We start from the raw sequence: 10,504 nt of genomic DNA, 5'->3' as shown, positions 1-10,504 counted from the left end.
GTGTTTTCAAAATAGTATTTTGTGATTCCAGCAAGCCGCCGTAAATTTCTTCATAAGTTGAAGCCTGACTTACCATTTATCACGGTCGGCATCACAGTTACAGTGATAGTTTGTATCTAAGCAGTTCCCCTCTAATCCGCAGGCACATTTTTGCACTCCTGGTGATGAACCGCCCCAGTAAGCTTGCTTATCATTGGTTCTCCCGATCCACCATGTGAATGGTACGCCATCTGAGCGGGAAAACAAAAACAAGACACTTTTAGTGCCAGCTACCAGAGAGCCAGGGCCGTGAACTGAGAGATTCGCCAAGTAATTGCTTAAAATCATTTTTAAAGGGCTGGCTATTCTGGAACTTTTGTATTGAGTCGGTCCCTTTTTGAAGTCAAAATGGAATCTGCAGCATAAATTGTTGAAGGCACGAGCTTGAAAATTGATTTAACAGAAGCAGAGGCCACTTCAGGTAGTAATCTGATAGTGCTGCAACTCCATGCTGGTTCCAATTATACCGTGTAGCGAAATGTTTAGAAAGACCATTAAACCACTTTGTAGGTTTCTAGTGCCATGAATGAGTCAAAATGACTACTTTAAATATTTTGCCAGCACTTTTCTCAAAGTCCTCTCACAGGACGTGGGCCTCATTGACTCATTTATTGCCCATCCCTAATTGCCTTTGAGAAGGTGGCGGTGACCCGTCTTCCTGAACTGCTACAGTCCATTAGGTGCATCCACAGTCAGCGCCGGCCCTAGGTTTGCTGGCGCCCCGGGCAAGCTGAACTTCGGCGCCCTTGGGGGGGCGGGGCCGAGGGGGGACGACCCGAGGGAGGGGGGCGGACCCGAGGGAGGGGGGCGGACCCGAGGGGGGGGCGGGTACCCGCGGGGGGGGGGGGCGGACCCGAGGCGGGGGTGGTCCGAGGGGGGGGCGGGGGAGGTGGACGGAACGGGGGGGGCCACCCTGGGGGAGGGCGGCCACCGCGCATGCGCTGGTTGGCACCTGCCCAACTGCGCATGTGCGGGACCCGAGTCTCTGGCGCCCCCTAGCACATGGCGCCCCGGGCGACTGCCCGAGTTGCCGGTGCCTTGAGCCGGCCCTGTCCACAGTGCTGATAGGGAGTGAGTTCCAGGATTCTGACCCAGCGACAGCGAAGGAATGGCCGATACATTTCCAAGTCAGGATGGTGAGTGGCTTGGAGGGGAAATTGCAGGTGATGGTGTTCCCTTGTATCTGCTTCCCTTATCCTTTCTAGGTGGTGGGGGCATGGGTTTGGCATGTTGTCAAAGGATTCAGATGCTGTTGAGTAAAAATCTGTGCAAATGCCAACCGCTTTTCCTAAGGGTGACATAGTATGACACACAGCAGCAAAACGCCAGTTTTATCTGTTTCAACAGCTCTCGATATTTGCACTGAGTAACTTAAACTGCTCAAGATCCCGCGGATCAGGAATTGGTCCCCCAGCAGGAAAAAAAGAGCAGCAAAAAAGGGGAAATAAGAATACTGGTCCAAACTGTTTTTTCCCTATAGCGATCTCCAGTATCCAAAGACCGTGCCAACTACCACAGCGACAACTTCCCCATGATATTATCCTGAGAAGAACCCGCCATCACCACCCTCACAGTACTTAAAATAAGCAGAACGACTCTAATGTTTGGCGGGCTTTCCAGCCCCGCTCGCTGCATCCGGTCCCGACCCAAATCAATGGACTTTTGAATGGTCCGCCGTGTCACCCGTGATGGACCATGCCATGGCGGGACTGGGAAGCCCTCAGTCATTGTTTTTCTTCCACCTGCAGCTCGGTCTTTCATGTCTACAGAAATTCACCTCCGTGATTAACTCTTGCCAATTTAAGTCACAGAAAAATATTTGCTGACGTAGTTTGCACTGCACACATTCTCCTACAGAGGCACATCCCACTTCTCTAAACACAGTGAGTTTAGGTGCAGATGACAATGTGAAGGCGTTCAGATATTCAGGATAGCACAGAGATTTTGTTAAAGGCTTAATTAGTTTACAAAAAAGGGACGGGTCGGGGTAGTGGTCAGCGTCACGGTTACCCGCCTGCAGGCAGCGGGCAGACAATTGAGACACAACCGCCCTGGATTCAGATCCCTGCAGTGCCAAGTGACAGTTGAGCTGCCAAGAGGTGTCCTCCAGCAGCAGACCAGGAGGGTGGAGTAGGTGGCAGTGCGATGGTTTTCTATGCCCTTCCTTATTCCTGCCATGGGCAAAACTGATGATGTGGGCCACCTTGTAGAATGGCTTCCTCCAGTCCCGACCTCCACAAAGGCTTTATTTTGCTTAAAAATTAAAAATGTTGAATGGAGGGTGCCTCCATCTCGATGCACCCTCCACCTGACATGACATTCTGGTCTGTCTTCACACTTTTGAGCACCTCTATGTAATCTCCTCTCAATCTTCATAGAATCATAGAATTTACAGTGCAGAAGGAGGCCATTCGGCCAATCGAATCTGCATCGGCCATTACAAAGAGCACCCTATTGAAGCCCACGTCTCTAACCTATCCCATAATCAAGTATCCCGCACTTAACCTTTTTGGACACTAAGGGAAATTTAGAATGGCTAATCCACCTAACCCGCACTTCCTTGGATCGTGGGAGGAAACGGGAGAACCCGGAGGAAGCCCACGCAGATACCGGGAGAACGTGCAGACTCCACACAGACAGTGACCCAGCGGAGAATCGAACCTGGGACCCAGGAGCTGTGAAGCAACTGTGCTAACCACTATGCTACTGTGCTGCCCTCATCTTATCTGTAATCGGGAGGGACAAGGGCTAGGGAAAGACACGTTTGTGGTTTGGAGGATGGTGGTTAGCTGGGCATTGCGGAAAGTTTGCTTGTTGGGGCAGGGAGAAGCAATGCTGTAAAAAACACTTTTCTGCTGGATTCAACTCCCCCAAGCTTCCTCAACTGCTTAGTTTTGTGAGCCCTGGGATGCCCGGTCAGCGAGTGTTATTGTCAAATGGTTGTCAAAATATGTGGAATGGAGTCAGATTTAGAATATAATTTATTGTAATGGTGGACCCGATTCTCCATATTGGTTGTCCTGTTGCCCTCTCCCCCTTCAAACCCATCAAGGTTCAAATGAAAGTAGATGTGTTAGTGTTGCATTGGGCTTAACATTTTGCATGTTTGCTGACTGAAACCCCCACCCTCTCTCACCCAAGTTCCCCTGCAAAAAATGTGTATCCCTTTGAAAGTTGCAGTTTATGGGAAATTTATCTGTAGCACTTATAGAACTTATAGACTTATAGAACAGTACAGCACAGAACAGGCCCTTCGGCCCTCGATGTTGTGCCGAGCAATGATCACCCTACTTAAACCCACGTAACCCTTATACCCGTAACCCAACAATCCCCCCATTAACCTTACACTACGGGCAATTTAGCATGGCCAATCCACCTAACCCGCACATCTTTGGACTGTGGGAGGAAACCGGAGCACCCGGAGGAAACCCACGCACACACGGGGAGGACGTGCAGACTCCACACAGACAGTGACCCAGCCGGGAATCGAACCTGGGACCCTGGAGCTGTGAAGCATTGATGCTAACCACCATGCTACCGTGAGGCCCCCTCACGGTATAGATAGAATTTACAGTGCAGAAGGAGGCCATTCAGCCCATCGAGTCTGCACCGGCTCTTGGAAAGAGCACCCTACCCAAGGTCAACACCTCCACCCTATTCCCATAACCCAGTAACCCCACCCAACACTGAGGGCAATTTTGGACACTAAGGGCAATTTATCATGGCCAATTCACCTAACCTGCACATCTTTGGACTGTGGGAGGAAACCGGAGGACCCGGAGGAAACCCACGCACACACGGGGAGGATGTGCAGACTCCACACAGACAGTGACCCAAGCCGGAATCGAACCTGGGACCCTGGAGCTGTGAAGCATTTGTGCTATCCACAATGCTACCGTGCTGCACTTGATCTGATTGAACAGATGGATAGATGGGCGATACCTGTACATGAAGATTGGAATATTTGTCCCTCAGTCAGATATAGTGGAAGGACATCAGAAAGGTGTAAGACCAAAATAGACAATGGAGATGGGAATAACACCTAAGAGTCCTGATGAGATTTCTGGACTCAAGCACACCCAAATTCAGTTCTAAAAATATCAGAGCGAAAGTTGTTATTTTGTTCACAATCATAAAATATACAGTGCTTCGAGCTACAGAATCCTTTGACACAGATAAATTTGGATTGGACTGAGGTTTACTCTCTCATGCACTGAGGTACAGTGAAAAGTATTGTTCTACGTACAGTCCAGGCAGATCGTTCCATACATGAAAAACAAAGGACATATGATAAATATACAATGTAAATACATAGACACAAAAATCGGATGAAGCATGCTGAGTGTAGTATTACTCAGTAGAGAAGATGCGTGGAAACATCAGTTCAATCCATTAGAAAATTCTCCATGCAAGAGTCTGGTAGCAGCAGGGAAGAAGCTGTTTTTGAATCTGTTAGTGCGCGTTCTCAGATTTTTGTATCTTCCATCTGATGGAAGAGGTTGGAAGAGGGAATAACCCCGGTGGGAGGGGTCTTTGATAATGCTGCCTGCTTTCCTAAGGCAGCAGGAGGTGGAGACAGAGTCAATGGCTGGCAGGTGGGTTTGCATGGTTGACTGGGCTATGACTCTCTTTAGTTTCTTGCAGTCTAGGGCCGAGCAGTTGCCATACCAGACTATGATACAGCCAGATAGGATGCTTTCTATGGTGCGTCTGTAAAAATTGTTAAGAGCCAATGTGGATATTCTGAATTTCCTGAGCATCCTGAGGAAATATAGGCGCTGTGGTGTTTTCTTAGTCATAGTGTTTACAGGGTGGACCAGGACAGATTGTTGCTGGTGTGTCCACCTAGGAACTTGTCAACCATCTCCACCATGGCACCATTGATGCAGATGGGGTGTGTATGACACTTTGCTTCCTGAAGTCAATGACCAGCTCCTTAGTTTTGCTGATGTTCCGCAGTGGTGTCCCGCAGGGTTCAGTGTTGGGGCCACAGCTGTTCTCTTTATATATTAACGATCTAGATGACGGGACTGGGGGCATTCTGGCCAAGTTTGCCGATGATACAAAGATAGGTGGAGGGGCAGGTAGTATTGAGGAGGTGGGGAGGCTGCAGGAAGATTTAGACAGTTTAGGAGAATGGTCCAAGAAGTGGCTGATGAAATTCAACGTGGGCAAGTGCGAGGTCTTGCACTTTGGAAAAAAGAATAGAGGCATGGACTATTTTCTAAACGGTGACAAAATTCATAATGCTAAAGTGCAAAGGGACTTGGGAGTCCTAGTCCAGGATTCTCTAAAGGTAAACTTGCAGGTTGAGTCCGTAATTAAGAAAGCAAATGTAATGTTGTCATTTATCTCAAGAGGCTTGGAATATAAAAGCAGGGATGTACTTCTGAGGCTTTATAAAGCACTAGTTAGGCCCCATTTAGAATTCTGTGAGCAATTTTGGGCCCCACACCTCAGGAAGGACATACTGGCACTGGAGCAGGTCCAGCGGAGATTCACACGGATGATCCCAGGAATGGTAGGCCTAACATACGATGAACGTCTGAGGATCGTGGGATTATATTCATTGGAGTTTAGGAGGTTGAGGGAAGATCTAATAGAAACTTACAAGATAATGAATGGCTTGGATAGGATGGACGTAGGGAAGTCGTTTCCATTAGCAGGGGAGACTAGGACGCGGGGGCACAGCCTTAGAATAAAAGGGAGTCACTTTAGAACAGAGATGAGGAGAAATTTCTTCAGCCAGAGAGTGGTAGGTCTGTGGAATTCATTGTCACAGAGGGTGGTGGAGGCCGGGACGTTGAGTGTCTTTAAGACAGAAATTGATAAATTCTTGATTTCTCGAGGAATTAAGGGCTATGGGGAGACAGCGGGTAAATGGAGTTGAAATCAACCATGATTGAATGGTGGAGTGGACTCGATGGGCCGAATGGCCTTACTTCCGCTCCTATGTCTTATGGTCTTATGGTCTTATGTTGAGGGAGAGATTGTTGTCGTTTCACCATGCCACTCGATAACTTGAAGTGCAACATTTCCATGGAGATACTTGCAAGCATTTGAGATGCCTTTTATGCATTCAATGCACATAGTTCTTCACAGAAATACTCACTCACTTATGCTCCACTGCCAATTTACGACAGGTAGTTGGATGGTGTGATCTGCACCTGTAAATATTGTTGCTACATGTGACGAGACCTGTCAATTGCCAGAAGACAAAGAGCTTTGTTTCCAGGTGGCTTTGTTTAACGTGTAGGATGACAGATTTTCTCAGAGCCTTAAAAGATTCTCCTTAGATTTACAAATATCCACAAGGTTGAAAGTGGTTGCTCAAAATATCCCACTTGACATTACCTTCTAATTGTACTTCCTGCAGAGTGAAGACAAAGGTATTAAGATGACCCCACCAAAAGTACCTTTGATCACTATTTTCTGGAGGCAAATTGGTGAATGGATCAAGAATTATGGGCGCGATTCTCCGGACTCACGACGGTTCGGAGAATAGCGGGCGTCGGAAATTTTTACGGCGACGCTGTTCCGACGCCCTCCCGCTATTCTCCGAACCCCGCAAATTGTCGGAGTCGCGTTTCCCGACAAACGCCTCCTTCCCGCCCCTGACACAACCAGAATCGCCACTGAGAGCCCCCCCGCTATTCACCGGCCCGGATGGGCCGAAGTCCCGACGTCATGGCGCCCTGTTTGGACGTCGTGAAACACACCTGCTTTTTAAATTCGTCAACCAGTCGGCCTGGCTGACGACTGCTTGGAGGAGGTCAGGGCACCACTCTGCGCACCGCTCAGCGCACCGCTCAGCGCACCGCTCGAGTCTGGCCACAACGGGGAAGGCATCCCTGGGAACGGGAGGGGGTCCAGAACGGGGGCAGTGGGGGGGACGGAGGGGGCAGTGGGGGAGACGGAGGGGGCAGTGGGGGAGACGGAGGGGGCAGTGGGGGAGACGGAGGGGGCAGTGTGGAGCGACGGAGAGGGGGGGGTTAGGTAGAGAGTGAGCCGTCCAACCCCGTAACAAAATGTCTGCCAGCATGCCATGGTGTGCAGGTGACGAGGACACGGCCGCTGGTTCCCCTGTGGCTTCCGGCCACAGGCCACTGACGCACCCGTTAGGAGGCCATAGTTTACTGGCCGTTGGATGCAGAAAGTGACCAGGGGTTAGGCTGACCGCGTGTCAGCAGCGCGACCAGGCCACCGGGACACACTGGTATCCCATGGCTGGCGGCTGCCGAGGTGTCGACTAACTTCCGTCTAACATGTTCCGTTTCTCTGCCTCCCACCACCCTTCTGTAGGTTAGCACAATGTCTGTGAACAGAACGCCTATGTTCTGCGCAGTGGTTGGGGCCGCTCTACTGGATTTGGAGATGCAGCAGCATCCACACCCACAACCCGCAGTGGCTGCAGGGCCAGCTGCAGCAGCAGAGGGAAGGGCCGAGGAGTTGCCAGTCGTCGAGCAGCATGGGGGGGGGGAGGAGGAGGAGGAGGAGGAGGAGGAAGAGGAAGAGGAGAGAGTGAGGGTGCAGCCACGGCGTCAGAGGCGACGACCAAAGCCGAGGGTGTACCGTGTCCGGGTCTCTTTCCTAACAATGCCGAACATCACCTGCAGGAGAAGACTCCGGCTGAGTAGGCAGACGGTGATACATATCTGCGAACTCCTGTCGCACCTCGCCCCACGTGGAACGGGGGGAGGACACGCGATCCCGGTAGCCATCAAGGTGACGGTCGCTCTGAACTTCTATGCTACCGGCTCCTTCCAGTCTCCGAGCGGGGACGTCTCTGGGATCTCCCAGTCATCGGTGCACAGGTGCATCCGGGATGTGACCGACGCCCTCTATGCCATCGCGGACCGCTACATCACCTTTCCCGAGGACCAAGCAAGTCAAGACTCACGAGCCCGTGGATTTGCCAGTGTGGCCGGGATACCGAGGGTTCAGGGGTCAATCGACTGTGTTCACGTCCCCATGCGCCCGCCTGCTGTGGACAAGGACAAGGAAGTGTTCACAAACAGGAGGGGGACATACTCCATTAATGTCCAGGTGGTATGCGACCCCCACATGAGGTTCATGAACGTCTGTGCAAGGTTCCCAGGGAGTGTGCATGACTCCTACATACTAGCGCAGTCGTTCATCCCTGCGATGTTTGAGGGCCGTCCCCCCCGGCTGAGGGGCTGGTTGCTAGGTGACAGGGGTTATCCGCTGAGGTCTTGGCTGATGACCAATGCGGACCTATACGGAGGCCTCAGACCAATGCGGAAACACGATACAACGAGGCCCATGCAGCAACCAGGGGTGTGGTGGAGCGCTGCCTTGGCCTCCTGAAGATGAGATTCAGGTGCCTGGACCGCTCCGGAGGGGCCCTGCAGTACCAGGCCGACAGGGTCGCTTGCATTGTAGTGGTCTGCTGTGCGCTGCACAACATCGCGATGCAGAGGGGAGATGACCTGTTGCAGGAGGCGGAGGGAGAAGCTAGTGGCAGTGGTGCCAGCACAGAGGAGGAGGAGGAGGAGGAGGAGGAGGAGGAGGAGGAGGAGGAGGAGGAGGACGCTGGCGGAGTGGCGGGCGCAGCACGCAGACACGACCCAGGTGCTGGTGATGTCCAGGAGGCGGCACGACGGACCCGGCAAGGACGGCGGGCACGCGACGCCCTGGTGGCAGCACGGTTCACGCATCGCATGTGACGTCCCCGATGAACACCAAACCACCACCTGCATCGCTAGTCATGCAGAGGGTCACCACACAACTGCCACCACCACAACCCCCCCCCCCCCCCCCCCCCCCACCCCTCAGTGTACACTGCTCCACTTCGACATGACGCTTATCACTGGGTACAGACAGAATGGCACAACATTGATGGCTGTGTCAGCGGGTGTGATCAGTGCCATGTGGAATGATGACAGCCCGCTCTGCGAAGAGCTGTGAGCTCAGAATCGTTAGAGAGAGTCTGACCCATGGCAATAGCTGAACCATCCACCTTGGTGGCCGCTGAGTTCGTCACTGACACTCCATCACGTGCCCGCGTGGGCTAGCTGTGGGAGGGGGGTAGGGGCAGGGACTGCACACCCGGCACCGAGGTTTCACCACCCGTCACCCCCAGCGACACTCGGTCACCATCACGATTCCTGTGGCTGTGGAACAATCACACGGTATTACAAGTAAGGTGGAACAGTGCGTTTAATATTAACAATTATTTACAGGTGCCCTAGCCCCTACAACTAAACTGTGCCCTTCACCCGTGCCAACTTACTCAGTGTCTATCTTAGTTGCCTTACGGGCCCTACCACTACGTCTAAGTGAATCCCCAGATGATACAGCAGGAGTGGAGGAGGATTGCTGCGAATCGCCCCCCTCGACTCGTTTCTCCTTGGCTATGCGTTTCCTGGGGCGACCCGGCCTGGATGGGCCAGGCTGCTCTGCGGGCGTCTCGGGTGACATTGTGCCACCCTGCTCTGCCTGCTGCCCACCCGATGCACCAGGGATGGGACGGGGGGAGGCCGAGAATTCCGGGACGTCCCGTGATGGAGTTAATGGGACGGGCCCCGAAACCTCCTCCTCCCTCGGGGAGCCCGGTGGCCCCCGGGCCTCACTTTGGGACAGAGGTGCGAGCGGGGAGGTTCCCCGTCGCACCACCGACACCTGGCGCTGCCAGTCCTGGAGGCCTGCAACGGTATCCACCAGGATCCGAAGGTTTGCAGAGACGGAGTCCAGGGAGTTAGACATTCCCGCCAGGGACTGTGCGATCCCAACCTGTGTGTGCACGACGCCATCCAGCACATGTGTCAGGCGGTTGATGGTCTCCGCGACCGACTGCTGGGACTGTGCCATGGCGTGCTGCGACTGGCCAATGACCTGCTGAGACTCGGCCATGGCCCGCAGGGCGCCGGCAATGTCGTTTTGGCTCTGGCACATTGCTGCCTGTGAGAGGGCCACCCTGTCCAGGGCCGAGGATGACGCGTGCACATCAACCCCAACGTCTTGCATAACCTGACCCATTGCCTCCACCGCGGATGCCACCCGTGCGGTGTCGGACTGGGTCTCTGCCATGAGCGGCACCACTCCCTGCTCTTGGACGCGGTTCAACTCCTCTAACAGCGTCTGCAGAGTCTGGAAGGAAGCCCTCATCCCGTCATTGTTTCCCTGGGTTTCCTGAGGCATCGGCTGTGCGGGTGGGTTGATAAACTCCAGGAACTCAGAAAACGTCTGGGAGCCAGCTGCATCCTGGGCCTGGTCTGGCCTCCGCGAGTCCGGGCCCTCTGTTGCTCCGACCTCCACCTGCTGTATCTGCTCAGCTGTGATGTGCCAACCAGACTGTGCCCCAGGAGACTCATCACTAAATAGGCCCGCCGGGGTGTGTGTCTCTGGGATGATGGATGTGGTGGGAGAAAGCAGTGCCGCAAGCCCGACGCTCTCAATGCTTAGGGCCTCGTCCATGGTGTGGGGCTGCTCAGCGACAGGAGGG

At 53.2% G+C, this 10,504-nt stretch overlaps 1 protein-coding gene across 2 annotated transcripts in view; it reads right to left on the bottom strand.

Annotated features, from left to right (window-relative positions):
- The window catches only part of LOC119962139 (contactin-associated protein-like 5), a 1,052,391-nt gene that overhangs the window by 339,281 nt on the left and 702,606 nt on the right, over positions 1 to 10,504 (bottom strand). For both annotated transcript variants that reach the window (XM_038790062.1, XM_038790063.1), the window contains exon 14: positions 74 to 230. In XM_038790062.1, coding sequence (XP_038645990.1) covers positions 74 to 230 — 157 coding nt within the window. The remainder of the gene's footprint in view (positions 1 to 73; positions 231 to 10,504) is intronic.

This window comes from Scyliorhinus canicula, chromosome 2, assembly GCF_902713615.1.
Source record: "Scyliorhinus canicula chromosome 2, sScyCan1.1, whole genome shotgun sequence".
Taxonomy (NCBI): Eukaryota; Metazoa; Chordata; class Chondrichthyes; order Carcharhiniformes; family Scyliorhinidae; genus Scyliorhinus; species Scyliorhinus canicula.
Note: the sequence above shows the minus strand (reverse complement) of the source record. Positions and strands in the feature narration are given on the sequence as shown.